The sequence below is a fragment of the Elaeis guineensis genome, chromosome 1 (genome assembly GCF_000442705.2).
Source record: "Elaeis guineensis isolate ETL-2024a chromosome 1, EG11, whole genome shotgun sequence".
Taxonomy (NCBI): Eukaryota; Viridiplantae; Streptophyta; class Magnoliopsida; order Arecales; family Arecaceae; genus Elaeis; species Elaeis guineensis.
Genome location: NC_025993.2, coordinates 153,360,775 through 153,386,281, shown reverse-complemented (window position 1 = coordinate 153,386,281; position 25,507 = coordinate 153,360,775). Strand labels below are relative to the sequence as shown.

At 38.4% G+C, this 25,507-nt stretch overlaps 3 protein-coding genes across 6 annotated transcripts; 2 read left to right on the top strand and 1 right to left on the bottom strand.

Moving 5' to 3' along the window:
- The first annotated feature begins 623 nt into the window (after positions 1–623).
- Positions 624–5,155, top strand: LOC105039083 (uncharacterized). 2 transcript variants are annotated; one of them, XM_010915080.3, is made up of 5 exons: positions 624–1,132; positions 2,093–2,170; positions 2,440–2,529; positions 2,669–2,728; positions 4,822–5,155. In XM_010915080.3, the coding sequence occupies exons 1-5, from the start codon at positions 725–727 to the stop codon at positions 4,978–4,980; spliced, it is 795 nt and encodes a 264-aa protein (XP_010913382.1). In that variant the 5' UTR covers positions 624–724; the 3' UTR covers positions 4,981–5,155. The 2 variants fall into 2 exon arrangements, with proteins under 2 accessions (XP_010913382.1, XP_010913383.1); XM_010915081.3 differs by having other exon boundaries at positions 627–1,132; positions 2,467–2,529.
- A 4,257-nt stretch (positions 5,156–9,412) lies between these two features.
- LOC105039082 (aberrant root formation protein 4) lies at positions 9,413–17,637 on the bottom strand. 3 transcript variants are annotated; one of them, XR_830831.3, is made up of 15 exons: positions 17,413–17,637; positions 17,110–17,289; positions 16,870–17,019; positions 16,577–16,649; positions 15,373–15,551; positions 15,219–15,278; positions 14,929–15,082; positions 14,758–14,817; positions 14,349–14,620; positions 14,198–14,269; positions 13,314–13,391; positions 13,025–13,228; positions 11,078–11,187; positions 10,633–10,684; positions 9,585–9,669 (listed from the first exon to the last, which is right to left on the bottom strand). XR_830831.3 is itself a non-coding variant. In XM_010915078.3 (14 exons), the coding sequence occupies exons 1-14, from the start codon at positions 17,530–17,532 to the stop codon at positions 9,449–9,451; spliced, it is 1,875 nt and encodes a 624-aa protein (XP_010913380.1). In that variant the 5' UTR covers positions 17,533–17,637; the 3' UTR covers positions 9,413–9,448. The 3 variants fall into 3 exon arrangements, 1 of the variants encoding a protein (XP_010913380.1); XM_010915078.3 differs by lacking the exon at positions 11,078–11,187 and having other exon boundaries at positions 9,413–9,669; XR_012134760.1 differs by lacking the exon at positions 9,585–9,669 and having other exon boundaries at positions 10,632–10,684.
- Positions 17,638–21,457: 3,820 nt separating this feature from the next.
- LOC105039383 (peptidyl-prolyl cis-trans isomerase CYP28, chloroplastic) lies at positions 21,458–24,535 on the top strand. Its single transcript, XM_010915523.4, has 2 exons — positions 21,458–22,242; positions 24,186–24,535. Exons 1-2 carry the CDS (start codon positions 21,483–21,485, stop codon positions 24,392–24,394), a joined length of 969 nt encoding a protein of 322 aa, XP_010913825.3. The 5' UTR covers positions 21,458–21,482; the 3' UTR covers positions 24,395–24,535.
- The last annotated feature ends 972 nt before the right edge of the window (positions 24,536–25,507 follow it).

The following is a 25,507-nucleotide window of genomic DNA, read 5'->3' as shown; positions in this document are numbered from 1 at the left end:
GGCTCGACACGGAATGTAATAAATATGTCTTTCCATTTTGACCGCTTTAGTGACTGCTGATAAACTGACCTGATTTTTGCTGCCAAACGGGGTGAGAAGGAACTGTGCACTTTTAGGAAAAATTCCAATATTTCTGCCGTAGCTGAGACACGACATATTCTCGATTTTAACTCCATATATATATATATATATTGGATGGAGGGAGTTTTTTTTTTTAAAAAAAAGAAAAGCAACCCTATAAAAAAAAAAAAAGAAAATAAAAGCAACCAAATTAAGATAAAATTCTACTGTATCAAATCTACCGTAAAGAATCATAATTGGTTGAAATGGTTTTGTGGATAACGGACCGCAGCGCGAGTTAACGATAACTTCTAAACCTGGCAGTATTAAAACTCCGTCCGAGTCTCACGGAACTCTACTTCCTAATCCTCCCGCCATTAAGATAAAAAGACGAAACTACCCTCGGATCGGTGGGACTGCCGTGCCTGTTAACTAGGGGCAATACCGTCCGATCGGGCAAGCGCTTACAGGCAGTTAGCCCTTGGCAGAAAGGGAGGGGTCCGGACGCCCCCTATTATTTTATTGCGCTTTATTCCCTCAATATAAATACCCCAAAAGGTTTTTGGGCTTCCATCCCCACTTCGTTCCTCCCATCCAATCCTCCACTGTCTCTCTCTCTCTCTCTTCTGGACTTCCTCTCTCTCTAGGGTTTCTCCGAGCTTCCATGGCCGAGGTCGACGATCCCGACGATCGCTGCGGCCACGCCACGGAAGATGAGGGCGCCGTTACCGCCGCCAAAGTGCTCATGAGTTTCAAAAACGGCAGGTTGCCGCTGGCGGCGCCCCCGCCGCCGCTGTACTGGGGATCTAAGGGGAAGAGGTCCCGGACGATAGCGATGGCGGGGATACTGGAGGCCAGGAGGGAGGAGGAGGAGGAGGAGCTGGCGGCGGCCAAGGTGAACGGGAAGATGAGGGCCAGCCCGCCGTCGCCTCTCGACTATCGTGGCGGATCTGGCACGTCGACGAGTGGCGGCGAGAACGGGCCGAGCTCGCCGGAGGAGGTACCGGCGGTGAAGCGGCCGAGGCTCGGCGAGCCCCTCGCCGTGCGCGGTGACAGTCCTCGTCCAACGAAGGTCAGACTCCGCCTCCTATCCCCTCTCTCTCTAGTCTTTTCTTCATTCGTATCACGAAAATACTCCTCCGAAGAACCGAAATTGACTGCGGTACGCCGGTTGGACTCCCATGCCCCTTCTTCCACATATTTCTTTTATTCTTATCGCTATTCTTTTCCGGAATTTCCTATCACTTGCCTCGAAATCCAATATCTCCTTCACCGATCTCACTATTCTTCTAATTTTAGCTTTTTCGTTCTTTTATTTTCAACTTTTGAAAAAATTTATCAGGTGAAATATTTTCTCGGAGTTGACCAGTTATTCGGAGGGGTATTTTTGTCAGTGAAACAAAGAAATTGGGTTTGGCTCCCAATCCGACCGCTGCCCCTTTCCGGTCTCCCCGTCCGTCCCTCTTCTTGGGCTGCGAGCGTGCTCGCATCCCCAAGTCGAAGTCCTGCTGGCACTCTAACATGACCAAAACGACCGGATTTACCCCTTTTTTTTTGGGTGGGGGTTTGGGTGGGGGGATGAAAGGATTTACTTGTTTAAATTCCACGCTCACGCCCCCTCTTTATCGTCCTGCGACGTTTCGCGTGTGGTCAGGGCCCCACCATCCCAAAATTAAAATATAAATAATAAAATGATATTTATTCCCGGGAGAAATTGGGAGGAAAGGTCTTCGTCGGGGTGGCGTCAGGTCCAAGTTTGGTTTTTGCTAGGGCTGAACTTGGTTTTAGATTAAAACCCCGCTGCAACGTGTACAAAGCCGGGTGGCGAAATGGATGGTGCTGGTGCGCTGGATCCCTAGCGTCTGATCTATCTGCAAACGACCCCCAAACCGCCACGTGGCCATCTTAGCAGCAGAGAGGCGGTGTTTGGGTTGGTTTAGTTTGTAGATCGGATCCGTGGTGTCTGGAACCCTTTCTCTGACATGTAGCGGTGTTTTGTTGGCTCGTTTTAATTTGGCGTGTTGTGTTTCAGGTGGTTTGGAGCGAGCGGTCGCCGCTGGTTTCGAGCGTTCCGGCACGGAAATCCATCAAACCTTCGGGCAAGAAAAAGGTTAGCCGCACTTTCTAATTGCCGTTTTCATTTTTATTTTTCTCGCCCAACCAACCAGTAATAAATGTTCCACCCGGAGGAAAGTTTACCCGCCGAAAGAGGTAAGGATTGAAAATGCCCCCGACTAAATGCAGTTTGCACGACCCACCACCCCTTACCGACCCAATGGACGGTTATAGGATGGGGTGGAAGATGGGGGTGGTGGGGAAAGCTGACCTAAGGGCCTATTGGATATTATTAATTATTATTAATTGTTTTAATTAAAATAGAGTGGGCCTTTTGGGTTGGGTGAGCAGGCGATCCCGGAGCTCCAGGCTATGGAGAAAGCACTGCTTGAAGAGAGAGAAAAGCTCCAAAAGGTATGTTTTTCTTTTCCCTTTTTCTTTCCATTTGAATCAGTTGTTTCTGGTGGTTCTTGCGTGGAGAGAGGTTTATATGATTACTGGCTGGCTTGGAATACTCGCTGACAAAAATAAATGGGGATGGATACGTTAACAGGAGGTGGAAGAGCAGCGGAAGGATCACGAGGCGCTTTTGGATCAGAACCGGAGGCTGAAGGTGACCGTACCACCCCCTCTCTCTCTCTCTCTCTCTCTCTCGGGGTTATAGCTTTCTCTCTTTCCTTCTTCATAAGCCCTGTCCGATCTCAAGGGGCTGCACGGGGACAGGGTTGTATCTTTCGCTCAAAAGGACGATTCACTTTCCTTCGCGCGAAGCCACACTTGCATCGCGCGATGGTTGCTTCGCTGCGTAGGCGGATGAATGGGGGGTTAGGGGTTCTTTGAGAGCTGTGCGGAGCGTGATCCGATGGGTGACGTCGCGTAACAAGATCTATTATTCTTCCGCGCGAAAGATACAACCCGAACCCGGCTGTGTGACTGTCATGTGCCAATTGGCACGGATGTGGGGGCCCACGCGTTTGTGTCCACGCGACCCACTTTGCGAACCAATAGGCGCCTGACTCGTCATCACGAGAAAAAGGTCTAGGCTGTCTTTTTTCCAAGCCAAAGACATCATGTGAAGGCCATAGTTTGCATTGAAAGATAATATGTTTGGGCTAATCCGGTAAATTAAATAACTCACGGACCGCGGACTTCCGTTATGGCTAAACGTGCTTGGGGATTTATATGTCGTAGCCTGAATTGCCATTTATCCATACTTATGTATGCTCATTAACACATCAGCTGGGCCATAGCCTGGCCGTGGACGTGATCACATGACGGAAGAGACGTTGTTATATTCTATAGCTGACTTAAGGATATATGACTTGAGTTGCACTATTTGCATGACCACATGAGGCGGATCTGTTAGCCGTACGCTGAATAATGAACATGCACCGGAAAGGCTATCAAAATCTAGATCAATTCAGTATTTTTCACCTCCAAATTTTCACAGATGTGCATGCAGCTTTTGATTATGCAAATGTATATTTAATGTAGATCAGGATCCATGTGGAACTTGTTCCTGATGTGATGCATTGCCATTCCTTTTGTGATATGAGCATAGATTGACTATGTATGTTGGGTGCTTAGATGAAACTCTTGCTTTTATTAGCAGAACAATTGTTAACAATCTTTATGGGATACATTGTGCTATTATATGCTCTCATAACCTGTATGAGCTGAATATCATGAATGGGATAACTTGCCTTGTTCATCGTATTCTTTCGGTCGATCAGGTCATCTATATATTATATATAATGATTAGTAGATGACGCATTTTTAGTTCTTCCCCTCTGAGTTTTTAACACCACCAACTGGACGTCAGGGCAGCCAAGTGGCAGTGGTCTCTGCCTAAAGTTGTTCTTTTTAATTGAATTAGTTTTATAGCTGTGTGCAAACATTGTAGATAATCTGGGTGGTCTAGCAGCATCAACTATGCTAGTTTGCTTGTAAGGACACCTAAGTGCCTAAAATGCCTCCCTGTCATGACATTTCACTGGCACGGACCTTCTAAAACTTATGCTTGTAATTAGTTCGTTTATATATGACTTTCATATCCTTCTAGGTTTCATGGTTTATTGTCTTAAATGGAACACAAAGATGCTAGATTTGGGGAATCCTAATTTTCTACTAGGTTCGTAGATGCACTTCTTTACTGCAACACTGAGATGCTTATTAGATGCAATGGATTAAACAGAAAACAAATTCACCATTATCATCTAACAATTTCCTCTTAGAAGAAGGTTGATTGGTTAAGGCATTGCTACTAAAAGTGCCATGATTTCTTCAACTTAAGATGTGCCCTTTTTAGCTTAATCTCTTAGTTGTTCAATTTTCCTAGCAATAGCATTTGACACAATGTAAAGTTCATTGAGACTGTAGATTTCCTCTAAGAATTGTTTAAGTGGTAAAGCCAGCAGTGGTAGTGGATATTCGACTTGACATTATTGATCAATTTCACCAGTAGATCTAGCATTTAACGGCTTCATGTTAATTATCTAGTCCTGTCATAAGCATGCTTTTAGCTATATCTTAGGTCAAGTTGGAAGCATACATCGAGATAAACAACTTTCTATGGAGGATTATTGTCAAAGTTCCATCCTTCTTTGTTTCTCTTACCACATGACTTGATTTTTATTCATGCCAATCTAGTCACTAAAACCCTGAAAAATAAATTGTTTCTTAGTAAGCCTTTTTTGTTTCGTGTAGCTGAGCTTGGAGTTGCTGCAGATGAAGCGTACGGTTTCTATGGTGCCCATAGAAACGAAGCAGCCTGAATCATCCAACCATATTGCCCTGTCTTCTCCTGTACAGGATCACGGAGATTTCGTCCTACCTGATCTCAATGAACCCGTGCTGGATTTATAGAGGCGGGGCTTTGCTGACTCATTTGACAACCCCAACTGTACATAAAAAAGAGCTCGGTAGAGGTCATTAAAAACTGTGGAGGTTTGACAGCTGATAGAGAGGGCACAGGCAGTAGAATTAGCACCTCAAAAGAAGTACCAGAGAGGAAGCATATTTGTTTTGTTGGTTATTTAATGCCCCCATGTTTCTGCAGCTATTTCACAAATTTATTCGTTTGAGACATGTAATTATTTTATCAGTCTAGTCGAAGTAATCTTGTGAAAACAATGAATTGATTTTTTTCTGAATCATAAGGTTTTTGGTATGCAAGGAATGATCCGTTCTTCTGTTCTTATATGGTTTCAATTAAAAGAAATATCCCTTGTTGGATTCTTCTTTGAGCTTGAACACACGGCCAACTGATGTTGTGTAGACTCTGTGCCGCTTAATCGGAAGAACCTTTGTGGCTAAACCATCTGGACTTTAATGCTCCCATGTTTCTGCAGCTATATCACAAATCTATTCGTTTGAGACGTAATTATTTTATCACTCTAGTGAAAGTAATCTTGTGAAAAAAATGAACTGATTTTGTTTCTGAATCATAAGGTTTTTGTTATGCAATGAATGATCCATTCTTGTGTTTTATGGTTTCAACTAAAAGAAATATTCCTTGTTTGGATCCTTCTTTGAGCTAGAACACACGGCCAACTGATGCTGTGTAGACTCTGAGCTTGAACCTTTGTGGGTCAACCATCTGGATTTTCTTGTCTCAACATAAATGGGACTCCTTCCTTTTACACTGCCAGCCCTTGAGTGTAGGGGTGGCATTTGGATTAATATATATCAATATGAACTCGTTTATCATACAGATGGGTGAAACCTTTTGAAATTTTGAAATTTCTTTTTATTGTATATGTGATCAGGTGAAACCTTCCTTAGAACATTCGCGAAGAACATAAGCGGTTAAATCAGAGTAATAGGGATTTTTAAATAAATTAAACAAGTTAAATAGATATTAAATTGGTAAAATGGGTCGACTCATGGCTTGGTTCAATTATTAAATGGGTTAGAATGGCTAAACGGATAATGACTCTAACTCCTAACCCATATGATTAACAGCTTAAATCAGGTCAATCTGTCTGTGATGTGGATCCATTTATGCTAAACCTAAACCTGCTTAAATCAGGTTAATTGCAAGCCAATCACAAATTGGGACCCACACATAATTCATCTATTGAAATCTAGTCTAATTCCTTGTAATGAAAGTTAGAACACTAACAACAGGAGAGATGAGGTTGGTGCAAAATCCTTGAATTACAAGGATAATTTCTTGTAAGATCTGATCTCTGCCATCACATACTTTCTAGGATTGTATGCTTCAGGATTCCCACTCTCATCTTAAACCATTCAGGCATCCGAATAGCTCCCAAATCACTAGTGCAAACGATGCCCTTGAATGAAGTATTTGAAGAACTATTAGTTAGACCAATATACATAGGATCAATACTGGTATAATGATGTAGTTACAACTTAACAGGGATCCAATGCTCATGAATCAACTAAAATCACAAACTTAACTAGGATAATAAGGGTACTTAATGTTGTCGACCCATCCTTGGTAGCTTCAATCAAGTTCTGTACTTCCCCAATCTGTAGTTGAATAGATGCACGGTCTACTAAAGATCTTGGAGAGATACGTTTTTACTTTACCCACCCTCAGATTATGTGAGGAAAATGATGAGATCGATCTCCAAGGATTTCCATCATAAGTCCTAGTTCTATTAGGATTGCTACCTCCTCCTTTATGTAACTAGAAATAATGTTCTAATAAGATGGTTCGTGATTTATTAAAATAGAGTTTAAGAAATTTCTTTACTAGTAGTAGTCTAGTTCAGATAAAAACTATATCCTAATGTGTGAATTTTATGAAGAGTCTTCCATGAGTCTTGCTTTAAGTTGTGGTCAATTTAAAGATCAAATTGGTTTTCCGATGCATGGTTCCAAGTTACGCTCGAATCCCATTGCAACAGCACCGCAACGTTACTCTTTTCGGCGGTCGAACTATAGACAACGGTCTTTTTTTTTTTATGCAAGTAGACAACGGTCTTTTTGATGGGGATAGGCAACAGTCTTCGTTGCCCAGTCCAACCATTGGTTGGAATTTTACCAAATGAAATCCAAAGAACATGAATAGTTGCTATAATGAAACTCAAGGGATGATAAATGTAAACTCATGTTACTGTAAAGATGAAAAAAAAAATACTTTGCATATTGTTTTGAATAAACATTTATGTTTACACAGATTGATGTAAAAATAATTATTTACTTGCAAACATCGAGGACACAGTAGCAACAGTAGGATTATTCTTATCATGCACACAATGTAATTAAGGCGTCTGAAACCATTCTGTTGGCTCTTATTCTCAACCATGTTAATATAAGCTAGACCAAGGCTCACAGAATGACAGATCTTGTCTGAGCCTAAAGATTCATTAAAAATGCATGCTTTAGGTTTACAGGAACTAAACCTAACTCAATTGTTAGTCCTCTTAATTAAATTCCGGATGCTTATAATTTCGCAGTACCTCAAATTATGGCTTGATTCTACTCTGCGTGTATAAACAAACTTCATCATCCTTAGCAACTCTTGTGATAAGAAGTGTTAAATTACTGGCTAATCACTTTAATCTCTCTCTATCAACTTTGCATATATTTTAACTATTCATTTCACGAACTTCAGCATGTTGTTACTTTCTTTTTAATCATATTCTGGACATATTCCGCTTTATTGAATCCCCTACCTCGATGGGATTTTCTTGGAGGCTCCATCGGAGCTCACGTTATTTCCAAGCAACCTTCGACGTTCCTTGCGGGTAAAACTATACGATCACCATTTTTCTACTCACGAACCCCACATTTTGGCATTGAATACTGATAAAGCCTGCGACCACTTTTACGTATCTTCCTCTTATTATCTCACAAAAATTATATATAATAACGTCCAGGACCAGCTACCATGCATGGTAACCACCAAATTTGTGAGTTACGAGCCTTTGTTAAAACGTAACCTCTTTGGTGCGACCTTGTCTTTGCTAGCCAGCCATGTCTAGCATAAAGAACCACATATCAAGCTCAAAGGAAGGAGGATTGAGTTGAAGGTAGAGAACTCGATGAAGATTGCAGGACCTTCTCCAAGGCTTCTAGCAGAAGTTTATCATCCAATTGGATGCTCTTGGAGTACATGCTGAGTCTCAGCAGAATGCATCTGCTCCTCTCGGGAGGAATAAATTGTGTCAGGGCTGTTACTAGAATCATTCCATGTTATTTGTAAAATACATAACCACTTTTCATCTTATTTAGAAGGCTTAAAAAAAGGGAGGAGGAGGAAGAAAAAAAAAAGGGAGACAGAGTAGCTGCCATGACTTGTGGGTCATGTTTGAGTCTATACCCGGAATCTATCCTCAGGCAGACCCGATCAAATGTTCAAACGTGCTCAAACTTGATCAACATTTCAGCGACAATGCTATCCTGTCATGAAGGCCCTCCCCAGGGTTTATATCATTCAAGTACTTCATATTTTACAACTTTTTTTAGTAACAAGTACTACAAAAGGAATTGCTATTAGTCCCAGAAACTGGAAAAAAGCCTCAAAAGGACTTCTAAGTCCAAGCAACGGTCAAAACCAAGTTGTTCCGGGAGATCAATAACAAAGAGTCAGTTATATGGAAACTAGCTAGATGCTCAGTGTAAGATCATAAAGATTACAAATATTAAGAAATTGACTCCATTGAACAATGCAAAATATTTTTCCAGATAATGTTGATCAGTAATGCATCCCTTCATCCGTCCCCATCCATGCATACACATACTGGTTCATGGTATATCCTTCATTGATAACCAAGTATAACTACTACCTTATTGTAAATTTATAGATATAAAATCAGTTCTTACATTCTTGTGCGTAACCTAACTTGATGTTGCTTAAGAGGCAACTTAACATGCCAACCCCCTCTAGATTCAGGGAAACAAATAACAAGTGTAAGGCCAAAACAGTGCTTGCTAAAAAGTCTGCTGGCTGTTTTCCTGTAAGGAGGGCTACTGCAAAGGAATACATCGTGTCCAATGTGCAATATGTTTTCACCGTGAAATACCATACAGTAGACATTTCCAAATTTAGCTACAAACCTTGGGCACAAAAGGGAAATGCAGTGGCTCTCTACTCTTGTTTGATAAACTTCTAAAGGAAAAGCCTATACAGCTGCATTAACCGGAGTTCTCAGCAAACTCTTCCATATTAATTGACATGCAACAAGGGCTGATCGTTTCATCATGAATAGAAATCTAATGTCAAAATCTATTGTATGCTAAAAGATTTTGTTTAATGGTACAGAGAGGTGTAAAGATTTTGGTGTTTGTTACTGACAATAAGCACGAAATGTAAAGGTGACAAAACTGGAAACAAGTCCGTAGATCTTTATATAAATTAAACCTATGCAGAATGTTTCAGCTTGTCTTCAACCAATTCAATACAACGATATAATACCAGCTGAACAGGATTTAAAGCACAAAGAATGTGATCCGCAATCTCACTGTCATCTTTCTCATTTTCTGCTCGAATTCCTGTGACCAATGTTCGTAGAGGTAGGAGCCACTCTGAATAAGCTTTATGCAACGTATTTGCTGAGAGGATACCAGTGTGGTTTGTTTTTCCTGCAGTCAATCCATGAATGCTAGAGCCATTAGACATTTAACAAAACCATCTTGTTCTTTAGTCATCACAATTCAAGGAACGAATAAAGATCCCTTCCCCACCCCACCAACCAAAAAAAAAGGACCAGGGAAAGATAAAAAAGAAATAAAACATGAAAGACATGAAAGTCATGATTTGAAACTTCGGATGTGGATGTCTAATTAAACACAGGAAGGCGGCAAAAGACATGTACATTGTTGGACAAATGATATAACAATCAAAAGATAAACTTTGAGATTCGATGCTCCAAGACACCATAGTGGGTGACTTGACCAACTAATACAGATCCATACACAAATGTGTAGATTTGAGTAGAACAGGATTGTAAAACCCATTAGCCAGAGAGTACGCACTTCTTACTTCAAAAGCTTGTAACTCTGACAATTACAAAGCATGTATTGTCAAATGTTTTCCTTTTTCAAAGAAAAGCTTAGTGTATGCATAAATAGTTTCCAAATGATTTAAACCAAAATATACCATTCTGCCAAATTCTTTTCAGCTGGCCGTACATGGTCATTTAAACAATTTTGATTGTGGCCAGTTTATTCCAAGCTAAGCATAAAGATGGCACATTTTAGCCTATGTTTTAGTAGAACTCTTATTCAAAACCAAGATTTCAAATTTTGACACGAACAATAGTTGTGCACAGAGCAAGATAGCAAGCCAACTAAAATATATCACAGGTGTATGGTCATACAACAACATCAAAATGGATTCTCATAGGGTAATAGCAAGCGTATTAGGTGCTTTATTTTTGTTGAATTCAACTTAGTCTGGTCAACCTCGAAAATCACTGATCAAAATATAAAACGCAGAAATTTCTAAGCAACAGGCCACGTAGTGGAAATATCTAAAAAAGAAATAAGATAAACAGACATACCAAGCACATTCATTCAAAATACACAAACTAGTGTGTAACATACCTGTAGATTCTGTTATCAAAATAAACCTGAACAAGTTGAGAGCAGCGAGTACCTGCACGTGCAAGCAAATAAGTATCTTATAACATATTGATACAAATGCCTGATTGAAGCAAGCACACTAAAGAGAGATAAGGGTACATGTTTTACAACGTGGGCATTATCATAGTTTGGAATAATACCTGGAAACTAAAAAAATATCAGCAAAGATTGATTTTCATTTTAGGACAAGCAAGCACATTATCTAAAAAATAGGTATAACCCTTGTGACTTGCTCGTGATCACATATCTCATTTAAATGGTAAGCAGGTCCTATGGTTGATCACATGTCACTTGTCTCACAGCACTTTGTTGTCAGATCACAATTTCTACCCCTTGAAGGAAAAGCTTTCCTTGGGAAGAAACATGATTCACAAAGGATTTAGATTATTAGAATGCCAAGTTCAACCTGGGAGAAGTTTTATTATCTGTGTAGGCCCATGGCTTCTAGCGAATCGAAGAACTCATCATTATCCCTTCAGAATGGAGAACCTTCGATAGAGAGGCCTAAGTTAAGAACTGAAAGAAAAAGAACACAATCACAACCATGATGCCTTAATCCAGCCATTTGTGAAACAAAAATAGATAAATATAAATAATTAATTTTTGTTAATCACTCACGTTTTGGGCCATAACCCTGGTGTATAGCAATGTACAAATTATTGTAAAATTTACAGAAAGTCCTCTTCATGGCATACAAATTCATTCTCTGTAGTTTAACAGCAGGGGATCAATCTCAACTCATTTTACATAAAACTTTTGAACTTGACCTGATTTAACAATAGGGAGGTCATTTCATATATAGAAGACTAAATCTAGTTATATGGCTGGATTGGAAGGACCAAATCCATGCCTAGGATTTGATCAGAAGACTAAAATCCAGACAGATGCGTATGGGCCAGACTAGAGGACAAAATCCAAGTTTAATTGTTCTAACTTTAACTTGGCTAGAATCCAAGAACTAATCCTATATTTAACTTATCAGGAGTCCGAGGACAAATTCTAATTGCACACAACTAGATCCAAGAGGAATAAACTCATGTTTAAAGTTGGTGGCTTCAATGTGTTAATCTTAATTTCTTATGATTGAACCAGCAGGACTAAATCCAAGTTCAATTTAAACAAGCCCAAAGGGCAGAATTTCAATTGTGTGCAAACCACCTAGAGCTCAAGGGGTTGAATCAGCAAGATTCCTATATGATTTCAACTAGACAAAGTAACAACCTTTTCTTTCAGACCTTGTCAAACCCTCAGTCTGGAATTAGTTCTCTGAATTCAGCTACAGATATCCTGAGCATAATTCTGTGCCTATTTGATATGAAATAACCTTAATGTTTTCCAACTTGTGTAGTTAACCAAAATCCACCCCCATGTCATTAAACTAGACAATGTGCCTCACACCAATAAAAAATGAAAAGAACCTCTAAATCCATAAATTTGGCATGACCAACTTGTTGATCTGATTGGTATGGTATACACTTCATGTTGTCAAAGTGAACTTTAAGATAAAATAACCATATATAATTAAAATGGAATAGGAGAACAGAATTGATCCCCATGTCGTATAATGGATGCTTATGTTATTGAAGTGGAAAATTAAAATACAGAGAACATTGCAGTCCATAGACCAGGAATGACGGGCCTCTAAGCCCCGGAACCAGGCACCATGTTAAGAAAATGTACGAGACATAAATCCTGAAATCATGTGTTTGTTCATCAATTTCTATTGGAGCAATGCCCTTGGTTAAGTCATTGAATATGAGTCAGCATTTTATCAAATTCAAGGTTCTATATTGGTTTGTGGTCTTCTTTTCTTTCAACACTTAACTAAGGTCTCTTGGTTCCGGTTAATTATTGGTTCTATCAAATTCCCCATTCTCAATGGTGATCAACAGAATGTATTTTTCGTCCTACTGGGTGCTGTGGATTCAAAGGATTAATTAATGATACCCTCCTATCACAGATCTCAATAGGATATACTCCAAATCCTTTGTGAACAGTAAGAAATTCCTTTTCCTTCCATGTGGCGGATTGGAGATTCCAGAATTGCATCTCATATACAGTCAATTAACCCACTGCATTGTCAATCTGATAAAAAGTTAACCTTTTCGTAAAAGATCTTTCCAAGAGGGAAAGATGTAAAATGCTTAAATCTTTTTCATTTTAAACCATAGTGAGCTATTAATATTTAAGATGTTTCAATCAAATGATGAGAAGTAGAAATTTAAGCCATCAAAAAGATATGCAATAGTGTTGGTCCAAACTAATTAAAAAGGTTTTCATGCACCTGCTGACGGATGCAGGAATCCTAAAACAATATATAATTTCCATAACAACATAAAATTTAATGTAGTACCGGCTCACTATGCTCAGGGAGGGGAGGAGGACCCCCTTTAGGAGGCTTCAGCATCAGCTCCACTATGTCAAGGGCATGAGAGCTCCAAAATGGAGAACCTGCATTTGTATTTTGTATGTGAATGATTTTATTATCTTCAGACATGTCACTTTGATGAACTTCCTTGAGAATTTCCTCCTTCACAAGATCAATAAGAATTGCAATCTGTTGTGTAAATGCAATTATAAGTGTTAATAAGAAACAAGTATTTGTGCCTACAAAGCTAATCAATTTGCTTCACAAGGCTTACCATGGAAGGCGAGTTGCTATTTGTAATAAGAGCCCTTAAAATGTCAAATCGGTGAGAAGATGGGATATCTGAGACTACCTGACCACATTTTATATGGAAAAGGATGCTTATAAATAAAATTTTGAAGAACATAAATATGCCCTGACATATAAATAAAATAAATATAACAAGAAAAAAGCCATCCGGTGAAACACTTGTTGGGAAAACTTTGTTGCACGAACCAGGAGTTCACAGAAATACCAAGAAAAGTAAAGACAGACGCATCATTTAAATTCTAACATCTCAGCACAGGAGTTCACAGAAATACCAAGAAAGAGTAAAGACATATACATCATTTAAATTCTAACATCTCAGTACATGCATAAACGAAAAAATAGAAGCATTGCTGAGGCTAGTGGCACGAAATGCTTCATAATGAAGGAAAACATTTCTTGTTGAAGAATTCAGAGAATCATCTAGTGTTCAATATAATTTCAGTTCCATTTTTAGTTTGAGATGAAATTAATTAAAATAGAGCTTGACATGGACATATATTTTATAAGAGCTTCTTGCTGAATAACATTTAAGAGCTTCAGTCTGAAGATTTTCAAATCACAATTTATTGTGAAAAATCAAGAGGACTGGCTAGCTTGGCAATGCCAGATTTTGTCCCTCCTACCCAAAAAAAACTTACCTAAGATCATTCTCTTTGTACCAAGCATCTTTATATACTTTGTAATTGATTAATACGATAACATCTAAAAAACATAAGACTCTTAATTCATAAACAAGGTCAAAACAGACCAATTTTAAACACACTTTTCACAATGAGACAACTAGTGTATAAGGACAACTAGCATGCAGAAGTTAAAACATTGGACATATACATGTAATTAGTAACATACTTTTCTTAATGCAGAATAAGCTTTCTTCCGTAATGAAGCATCTGAAGCGCCAATCATTATTCTTTCAACAGCCTGTAATATTTCTTTGAACTGAGCAATTAAATTAATTTAATTAGGTACTTCAGACTTCAAGGAAATAAGAAAATGCTACCTGGAGAGAAGAAAAAAGACTGGGCATAAAGCAAGAGAAATCCGTATGGTTATCACTGGACTCTTCTGAATTAATTCCTTCCATCATACACAACAGTAACTCTACACTGTGAGATTTTATTTCCCAGGGATAATCAATGGAGGAGAGTATATATTTGAACATCCCAATAGCTTGCCACCTTACAGTACGATCATTTCGGATTTTGTTCAGGACAGAAATTAACTGTTCTCCAGCAGCTTTTGCAATTTCATCAGAGATATGGCCCCAAATCACTATGAGGATCATAATAAACAAAGATAAATATTATAGACTCAACAAGGAGAATGGAAGAAGATGACTGGCATTGTACTACAGAATAACCAAAAAGAAAGTACATGAAGAGTGGAAGGTAAAATATGTAAGATAATACCTGCAAGAGTTGCTCCACTCATGACAAAGGAAAAGCAGGCCATGAAGTCATCGCCATCCTCTACATCACTTTGGAGAAGATGTATCAGAAAAGAGGGACTGGAGGTAGCGATATTAGCAGCAAAGGCTCAGAGTTATAAACTAGGATGACCTCATATGAGATGGAAGTTACCTTTAGAGACCTCATCAGTAATTGAAGCCACATCACATCCAGTTATCAGGCCAAAATAGGAGAGCTCACAAAATGGGAGGAACTTGGAAAATTGTAAAACAAGCGAACGGCAGCTTGAAACAACATGTGATTGTATACTTTTGGATATAAGAGCCTGAAAATAAGAACAAATTCAGAATTTACCATGTCATGCTATAAAAGACAACAAACAAAGGAGCAGATATTGAAGGATTAGCTCTGGAAAGAAAGCTTGACAGCAGATTGAATAAAAAGATCTGATAGTACTCAACCATGTTTTGTAGGACATAAAGACCAAGTATAGCACAAAGTTCTTCCTGTCTAGTTCCCACCTATTGCACACCACAAAGAGATGAGCTACATAAACAAGGCCATAAGAACAAAGATCAGTGTGCATATGGTTGCAACAACTAAAAAGATGCAAACCATTTTTTCACAAATTGCTTGAATGGATGTGCCTATGCTTATCGCTGCACCAAACAAATCATTGAGGGAATCTTTATCTTCATCATTAGACACTGATGAGATCGCATTCAAAACTTTCAAAATAACAGGGATCGCCACCTTTACTTGCTCAACATGACGCCTCTGAGTGTGATCTAACACTGAGCCAACAAATTGAAGATGGCTAAAGAATCATGCAAAGCAAAAAAGTAATAGACAACCAATCTAAATTCATTGGCAAACACATCAAACAATTATATATATGCACAAAAACAAAGTGCACACATGGGCACGTGCATGCATGTCTTTTCAATAAGTTTTGACACCAAACAAAGAAATAACAGAGAAACATTTAATTGCTATCAATACATAAAATTCCATATGGTGTATCACATTTTGAATAGAATTGCAGCTCGAGCTCAAGATCTTGTAGATCATAACCAATTCAAATGACTAGCAAATGGTAAATAAAAAATTCTTTTGTTGTCACAAAAAGCATGATAATCTTGGAACTTATGGAGAAAATTAATAACCAAAACAAAAAGGTAAGATTGGAGTATTAAACTATGGTTATTCAGAAGACATAAATCAATACATTTTATTATCAAATGATGGACTGAAATTACCATCATAATTAGAATCCAACCAAAAATAGTTTAGCAATATGTGAAAACGAGCCAGCTGGCTAAACAAAAAAACAAAAAAAAGCTTTTGCATGACATAAATAGGAGATTCCTTAAGTACTTAAAAATTTTGCATGACATGGATAGGAACCAAGTACCAGGTATGAAACAATATAACAAGCAAGACAGATGCAATGATAATTAGTTATAACAACAAATTCGGACCATAATCGTAACAGATATTGAGGTGTATAGTTCTAGACATCTTTTAGTGATATATTGGTTAACCATGTGCATGACCTGAAGCATAGACCTAACAAAGGTTTTGCATATGCAACTACTCCTTGCCATAAAAATAACTGTGACAATTGAAGATGACTGTAGAGAGTATCATATGATGACAAAAAATATACAAGCACAGCCCACAAAATTCATAATTAAGATGGTTGGATTACTTAGCAAAACTATTCATTTCATACACCATATAATGTATGAAAATCCAACAGTTACCGATATCTTCACAAGATACTTGTATCATATAGTGACTAGCCATGAGAATGTACCTTTCGAGAGCCTGCTCAAGAGAAGAATAAAATAAGTCTGTTCTTGTGACTCTCTGATATGGGCATCTATTGCCTAAATTTTAGAAACATGAAGATGTTATCAAACCAGATAATAAAATGGTAAACATAGAATATAGAAACAATTAGCAAGAATTATTGGAAACAAAGATACTGAGCAATTCTGTTGTGCAATTCTTTATATGTCCAAAACAACTAACAAAATGCAGAGCGATGCTACAAGTCCGGTCGGTATCCATACAAAACCATGCTATCGCTTATTTTAGAGTACCCACCTCACAAAGAATCGAAAGCATGTCGCGTGGGCTACAGCTGGACACGAGGAAGTCGATAATGCTTTCCGCGATCTCCCGACACCTATCCGACAAAGCTGCAAACTTTGCCACCACTTTCGGCAGCTCGAGAGAGAGTGCATCAACAGCCATCTGCGGCCATAAACAATGTAATTGAATTCTGTAATCTACGAGAATAAATAATCGGATATGATAACCAAAAAAAAAAAAATTCAAAACAACCTGATTCGAAGAAGGGGATGAGAGATAGCTCTGGATCTCGACAAGTGCCTCCTCCGAGGCTCTCTTGCAAGGAGTGGCATTCTCCCAATCGGACAGCGGAGGCTCGACGATGGAATTAAGGAGGTCGACTACGGCAGTGACGGCCGTGTCGGACTTGCCAAAATCGCCAGTTTCGAAGGACTGTGACGGTGAGGAGATCCACAAAGATGGTATAATTTAGGGTTAACAGCGAAGAGAGGGAGGGAACGAAGGCGGTGAGGAGAAGGAAAAAGACTGGGACGGAAGTGGGGTTGGAGTTCGTACCTGGGAGCAGGAATTGAGGGCTTCTTTGAGGCGAAGGGAGGAGGGAGAAGGAAAGCGATCGTGGAGGTGGGCTTGGCCGAGATCGATCCCGCCGGGGGTGGGAGGGGCGTCGGCAGACATCTCGGTAACCTCCGGTCGGTTGGCCGAAGACGAAGGGGAGCCGCTTAGAAAGGGCGAGAGCTCCCTAGCGAGTTTTTTTCGACAGCCATAAGTACGAAAGATTCTTCATCAAAAACGTAAGTACCAGTGATTCTTGGTTAGACATAGTTCAAAAGTTAATTAAAAAAATATTTTATTAATATTTTAAATTTAAAAATTTTATAATTATTTTAAAATATTATTATTTAATCTTTTAGCTATCTTAACACATCACTGTTTAATCAACACACCTCTACATACTGTTGGGACTTTTTTTTTTTTTTTTTCATTGGCTTTATCTATAGTGCATGTGGTAAACTAAATTTATCCAAAAATTTTTCATAAATATGTTGAGCTCCAATGAATAAACACTTTCAGATGGACCGTACCTAGTTTATATAAACGGCTGTGATTAAGTATTAGATGTTCATAACTATAATCTCATCTGGCAAATATTCTTGATATGAAAGTTGAGTAGATCGAGATTTATTTGAGGAGGAAAAAATGCATAGCATATCCGCCATGGTAGATTGGTGGCAGTGTTTTGTTATACTAGGAAACTAGGGACCACCAATGAAAGTGTAATTTTGCACTGCAACACTAAATACTGATATAGCAATTATTTGTTATCTCAAATAAAATTAAAACCAACAAGGAAGTTATTGTTAATTCTTCATACAATGAACACACTGAGTACTTTGGGGGAACTCCCCAATACTTATTCCCATCCCATCGCAATTGTGGAGCCGATGAAGTTTTGGCAGCCACTCGAGAGCAGATAGCATGGTCTCAGATGATAGAAAGCAGCCCCTTTTTCTTTTTGATGAAAAATGAGAGGTTTCTCATCAGAAATTTTATATTGAAAGATATAAATATTAATTATATGAGAGAGATCTAAAAAAAAAAATTTTGAAAAATCTGTCCATTACAAAAAGAGATATTACAAAAAAAAATAATGAAGGCCCCTCAATTTTTTAAAAAATAAAAAAAGAAAAAACTATGCCCAAACTAATATATTGAATTATGGAATACTACGATCCTTGTCTTTGGCCATTTCTCTTTCCATCAATTTCTTTCAGGGTTCTTATCATTACTAGTTGATTCTTATCATGAAGAGTGGCGGCGAAGTTAGAGATGAGTCAGGAGTGCAGAATACATCAAAGAAGTAGTTGAAGTAGGATGTGTCTATGGTGTACATGGGGTAGCTCAAGACTCCATCATGATGTTCAGTAAGTGACCTTTGTTGTGGTAAGTGCTGAAGATCTATGCTCATGAAGTGTCGAGAGAGAAAAAGCAACCAAATAAAGAGGGTGAAACTTTCTCACTGGGAGACTTAGCCTAATTTACTAGAGTCTAGACCCTTGGAGGAGTCATTCTACAGAGTGTCTGGCGTTGAATTCTATAGATGGGATTCCCACGTATATGATTTGTATTTGATGCAACTATTTGAAAGATAAATTAAGAGTCGAAGTTCCAAAGCTCTCAAGTCAGACACCTTTATCTTTTAAGGGACGTGAGAACTCTACTTTTGAGGGTCAAATAAACTTTCATGTTCCATTCCAAACCTTCATATTTTTTATACAAAAATATATCATTGTTAATAAAGATATGCCCTAAATTTCTCCTCTTTGTTAGCCTTGCATATTCTTTAGGGTCTTGCCCTAAGGAGTATGCGGCCATCACGTATCCGATTCGGATACTAGATTTGAGATGTGACAAGTTAAGAAGGTCATTCATGTACTTATTGTAAAAAAAATATCTAAAACTATCAAAGAAAATAATCTCAAAAATAACTTACTAATAAAGGGACGCAATATCTCTAGCGGTCACTCTCTTTCTCTTCATTTGGTAGGCTCTACCTTATCGTTGAACTAAAAAATGCAACTCTTTGATCAAACCTAAGACTCGGTTTTTTCTCGTCCACCTTATATCCTTTGGTATGGTGCTTCCATAGCACATATGTTCTCAAATTATTCTTTTCAAACATCAGAATGAACTTTTGTCTCGTAACTATATCTAGATGATTCCGACTATTCTGTCAACAGAGAGTGCAATTATTTTTTGAAAGACTTAAAAAGATTTTTTGTGTTATGAACAAACTTAAAGAAGTTTGTAGACTTAAAAATCTTTGGTACTTTATTCAAAGTCTTGTCTTTACTTATAAGCAAGTCGAATTCCCTCTTTATAACACCTATCTTTTTCTCTTCTTAAGGTGGGTGTCTTGTTTGATGGTTGATGAGATCGAAGTAGTAGGTTTTGAGTCTAGCAATTATTAGAGAAGAGGGAAAAGTTTGAGGAGAGAAGAAGAAGAGAGGGGGCCTCATCATGGTATGCTAGAGGAGAAATTGGATTTGCACTGGACTTTCACAAAGCTAGAGCAAAATAACCTTTCATTACCCTGTAATCTATGATTCTATAGGCATCATATAGAAATATTATAAAGTATATTAAAAACATAATTAATACATGCAAGGGAGGTCTATTATTAATTTTGTATTTCATATATTGTTATTTTGATGTATAGTGATTATGTTATAGTTCTATGGTCATCAGTAAAAAATATAGAAAGTGAAGTTGTTCATAGATTCTTACATAAGGGCATAAATTTGTTCGGATCCACACTAACCTAGAAAATATGATATCATGATTTATTTTGTTCATAGATTAACATATACAATGCATTTAAGCTTGTGCAGCACTATGAATGATTGTAATCTTCTATTTTAAACAAATACTTTTATATGTTTGTAGATATTTTGATTAATAATTTCTACTTTTAGAGTTGTATTTAATTTTCTCTTTTTTTTAATAAAATAATAATAAATTAAAAAAGATATTATAATTGAAAAGATTAAAATGATAAAATGAAAGAACAACAATCCCCCTAACAAATTATTAGCACTTCATTGGGGTGGAGGGGAGCGTTGAAAAAACAAAATCTTGTAAATGGCATGAGATTATATACAGATGGAAAAGCTACAATTCTCTTCTATTAAAAAAAAAAAGTTTCAATTCGCTTTTCCAAATGTGTGGTTCTAAGTTTTTTTCCTTTTCTTAAGAAAAATCTCAACATGGGGATAGAAATAGAAAATTTGATAAAAATATCAAATTAATACTAATTGTTAATCCACTTCCAAATTAACCTAAAACATGGATGAGATCTATTTTTTCATGATTAGATTTTGGTGGAAATAATGCTCATGCCCCATGCCATCCCATTCTTTTAGACCTATGAGAGCCACTTTCACCCCTTTCTACATACAAATTATTTTAATCTTCAGAAAAAGAATGAGATGAAAGATCATGAGCCGCTATTGCACATGAAAATATTTTATGGATGAGTTTCAATAATCTCTTGATCAAATATACTATCAGCATCTTTACCATACCACCAATGTCACCCACTGCCATACTATAGCTGCCATCTTTGTTGCCTTTGCTACATCATCAATGTTCATTGTTATAACCATATCAACTATCCTCGCTGTCTCTGTCACCACCAACATTAATATTATCGTTACTACCTCCATTACCATCACTATTATCTCCATGATTGTCATCATTTTTATATTTTTTAAAAATAATTAATTATGTTAAATTTTTGGAAAAACTTATAATCCCCCCTCCATCCAAAAAAAAAATTCAAAGGCAATTTAGTTTCCATCACTCATATGGGTTAGGTAAAATAAACCGAGCTGTTACTTCTAACCCATTTTTCCAAAGTAAACCGTTCGATCTCAAGACCAATTGTTCTTTACCCCACCCCAAAAAAAAAAAAAAAAATCAATTCTTACGCAAAAAAAAAAAAAAAAAAAAGTCAATTGTTACTATACACTGTTCTTTTCCTATACAGGACTCGCACAGATATTCTCTCTCCTCCATCTTTCTCTCTCCTCATCCGGGCAACACCATGTCATCCACGACTCTATGCCATGGGCTCCCCCGCCACCGCTCTCTCCTTCCCTCCCCAACTCCACCACCACCGCTGCCGCTGCCTCCTCTCCCCACCACCCCTCTCTAAAAGCCCTACCCCTAATCCCATCCCCATAAATCCCCACCCCCTCCCCAACCGCCGTTCCCTCCTCCTCCTCTCCTCCTCCTCCGCCGCCGCCTCTCTCCTCCCCCTCTCCGCCGCCGCGGACACCGATGCGTCTGCCCTTTCCCCCGCTCCCTCCTCCCCCTTATCCGCCGCGGTCACCGAGCGCGTCTACATGGACTTCAGCCTCTGCCCAAGCTACTTCCGCTCCGACCGCCCCCTGGGCTCCGACCTCGCCGCCTGCCCCGACCCCGAGCCCCTCGGCCGCGTCGTCTTTGGCCTCTACGGCAAGCTCCTCCCCCAGACCGTAGCCAACTTCAAGGCCATGTGCGCCTCCGCCGCCTATCGCGGCACCCTCGTCCACAAGGTCCTTCAGGGCCAGTTCTTCGTCGCCGGCCGCCAGGGCCGACGGGAGAAGGGTGAGGTCCGTCCGCCGCTGGAGCTTGCGAGGAACATGGAGACGGTCGACCCGAGGGCGTTCCAGCTGAAGCACTTGAGGCCGGGAACTCTCTCGCTGTGCCTGTCCCAAAACGACGATGACGAGGCGATCAGACTCAATCCTAATTACCACAATGTGGAGTTCTTGGTAACGACGGGTCCCGGCCCATGCCCGCAACTCGACAATGAGAACATTGTCTTCGGAACCGTGCTTGAAGGTGAGTCAGTTTCAGTACCAGCTGAAAAATGTTTGCATTTAATGTATGGAAATCGCCTCTCTACTATTCAAAAACATATTTTTTATGACTCAAGTTGGAGGAAGAATGCTAACTTGTACTGAAATGTTGGTGACGAAATTCTTCATTTTGTTGCAAAGTCTGATTTATGATTTCTGCAAGCACCTGAGTTTCTCAAATGGTCAGTACCATGTTAACCTTTATAAAAACCCAGAAAAAGATGTTTCTGTATAACCCTCTACATTACTGAGTATCTGTTTTGAGTCGCATGCTTGAATGTTTCTGTCCATATATACTTGATACAAATGTCATGTGATGCAAATAATTCTATAGAATTCAATTCTATTAAGTGCCTAAAGCGGCATTTCAAAATTTGGCCTATCATAAAGCGTATATTCAAAATTCTCTTTGATGAAACCATTTGTCATATTTATTTTGTTCTTTTTTGATCTTTGTTGGGTTTGTTAGGTTCATATGAGAAAGGAGGTCCTTCTTGCGATGTGTATAGCAGAAAGCAAAATGTAATTTCCATAAGCAAGCAACAGAGCTTGGCTTGATCATTATTTGTCATTGTGAGTTTGGATGTGATAACTGTCTTCGTTGATTGGTTGTTAGTCATTGGTTAGTTGTGAATTAGACTACACTTTAGGTGGTAGACAAGTTCAACTACGAGTTCAATACACAAATTTTGTGATCCCTTCTTCTAAGTTTCAATCTTGATATAATTATCCACATATGCTTAAACCACTTCTATTGTTTTTATATGGTTCTATGATTGAGTGAAAGATTTTCTAAGCTAGGTTTGGTCTGATCTGGATCGGTTTATGACTATTTGGAGCCAAATGATTCAAAACAGGCCTAGCTTTAGACCATGAAAACCATGTGATTAAGTGAGGGTTGGATTGTGTCTGATTAGTTCCTCTATGGATGGAGTCACTATTTTATCTGATCATTCTGCCGACCTAGAGACAGACTGGTTTTTGGGTAGCATATATGTTTTTTCCAGGTTCAAGACTTTCCTTGCTGTTGCTGGTAATATTAATGGAAATTGAACAATCTGGTAATGCACTTGGATGTCTGAAATGCTGGAATTGGTGATTCTTAGTTGGTAGTTATTACAGAGGAGCAGTTCAAAATCTGGCCATACACAACCATCTTTTTTTTAATATGGTGCTCTCGTGCTTGGCTTGAAGGTTGATAAGGTCAGAAATTATCCAGCATTCTCAGCTTCTTAAGAAGATGCTATTTAGAATTGTAAGAGCAGATGATGTAAAGTGCTAAGAAGAAAAGAAAAGAAAGACTGGCATCATTGTTGTTAGGATAGCCAGTTAATTTTGCTGATGCTGCAGAAGATTTACATTTTGTGATAATGTAACAGCTCAGAAGATTACCTGTGACAAGGCAGGTTAAGGAGATTGCAGATGGTGCGAGTAAGAACTTCATAAAGAACATATCCTTAAAGTTTCCTGTGTTCTGTAGTTTAAATATCTTACAGTATGCTCCTTTCTTGTGTTGCCTTGCTGTTTAATTAGTGTCATATTGTTTTTCCTTAAAAATTGACCCTGGATATCATGTCTAAGGAAGACTTCATGACCTCAAGCAGGGGATTTGGCAGATTTACACTCACTGGAACCCTGCAATTTATAAATTCTCAACTGAAGTGAAAAGGCCATTGCTTTTCTGAGGAGTCAATCCTCACTCATATATTCTCTATGTATAGAGCAATTTCCTTTTTAGGTTTTTACTTGATTGTCAAGATTGCTGCAATATTGTTCCTTTCTATCAACTGAACAGATTGGTTGGTTCTTATGATGAATAATGTATAGTTTCTATCTTGTGAAATAGACTATCACTTTATTTTTCAGATGTTATTAAAGTAGCAATATGTGCAAAGAGCAGCTCTGATGATTTGACTGTTATTCCAGGACTGGATGTTGTTACTACTATAGCTACCATTCCCACCTATAAGCCAGCTGAAAGGATTCGTCAGTTCAATGATTTTGCTGAGTTCATTGGTGATGAGAGAGCTCAGATAGCTCGCACGATGTGGAATCGGCCTCTGAAAACAGTTTATATCAGTGACTGCGGAGAGCTCAAGGTGGCAAAGCCTTCCCTTTCGCCTAGTTTACCTTGACATGTTGGAGTGATGTATATAACTTAGAGCGAGTTAATTTTATTGTACCTGGGTAAATAATACTTCTCCTTTTTGTTTGAGAAAACTGTAAATACATGTATGGATCTTTTGCTATGGCTTATAATCTTATTGATTTGCTTATGCTTCTTCTACAGCCCCAGGATATCTCTTTTCAGCAGCATGACATTGACTAGGTCCAGGATGCATATTCTTTTATCTTCATAGGTCTACGGAGCTTCTTTTGTAAAGTAGTTCACCAAGCATTTCTCCGAGTTTGACAGCATAGATTCGCTAACCCTATTTACACCTTGACCATTGCTAGATGTTTATTTTAGCACATTAAAAAGGCTAATGCTTGAATGTTACGATCTTTTATTCAGGAAAGATAAAAGCAAAGCGAATATCCTTGCCTGTTTTCTGCAACTCTTTTGATTTTGCATGGTTTTGTAGTGAAATTTTTCATGAAAACTTGTTAGGTTCATGGATATGGATCTCACTTTTGGTTACTATTGAAAATGTAAATTAATGATGCTTGTCGTTAGTCAACTTGCTGAATATCTTTGGAATTCTCTCAAAAGATTGATATACGAAACCATACTCGATAGATTCATTTAAGCCATCTAATCGAAGTCTAAAAATAATGGAAGAAAATAAGACATCACCTTGCATTCATTCTTTGCTGGGTGCATGTTGTAGCTGTCTCTCTCGGAAGCCTTCTAGTAAAATTAGTAAGTGGATGAATATATCTAAGCATGCTTGCTTGCTGGCCGGTATTCTGAAATAGCTTTTTCACCAGCCAGGCATGCTTGATTGATATGAAATACCTGATTGATTTTGTCGGAAATATTGAACCATTAAAACAAAGGTTTTAGATGTTTTCATGGCTTTTCCCCATCGAATATGATTCGTAAGTCTCATGGTCTCAAGACATACGTGCACGCATGCACATGCATCACAAACAATTGAATAAAAGAGAATGAAATTTTTTTCTTAAAAAAAAAAAAAGCGGCGCACCACAAATCCTCATAGCTTCAAATTTTAGTTTGCGGGCAGATGAAATGGATTGAGATTTAAATTTAATTAAAGGAAGATAGTTTTAAAATTAATTTAGGA

Coding starts and splice junctions, on each gene's coding strand:
- LOC105039083 (XM_010915080.3), top strand. CDS start 725: ATGGCCGAGGTCGACGATCCCGACGATCGCTGCGGCCACGCCACGGAA. Junction 2,530..2,668: donor AGAGAGAAAAGCTCCAAAAG/GTATGTTTTTCT, acceptor ATACGTTAACAG/GAGGTGGAAGAGCAGCGGAA. Junction 2,729..4,821: donor ATCAGAACCGGAGGCTGAAG/GTGACCGTACCA, acceptor TGTTTCGTGTAG/CTGAGCTTGGAGTTGCTGCA.
- LOC105039082 (XM_010915078.3), bottom strand. CDS start 17,532: ATGTCTGCCGACGCCCCTCCCACCCCCGGCGGGATCGATCTCGGCCAA. Junction 16,650..16,869: donor TGCTTTCGATTCTTTGTGAG/GTGGGTACTCTA, acceptor TCTAAAATTTAG/GCAATAGATGCCCATATCAG. Junction 10,685..13,024: donor TCCCTGAGCATAGTGAGCCG/GTACTACATTAA, acceptor TTGCACGTGCAG/GTACTCGCTGCTCTCAACTT.
- LOC105039383 (XM_010915523.4), top strand. CDS start 21,483: ATGGGCTCCCCCGCCACCGCTCTCTCCTTCCCTCCCCAACTCCACCAC. Junction 22,243..24,185: donor CTTCGGAACCGTGCTTGAAG/GTGAGTCAGTTT, acceptor CTGTTATTCCAG/GACTGGATGTTGTTACTACT.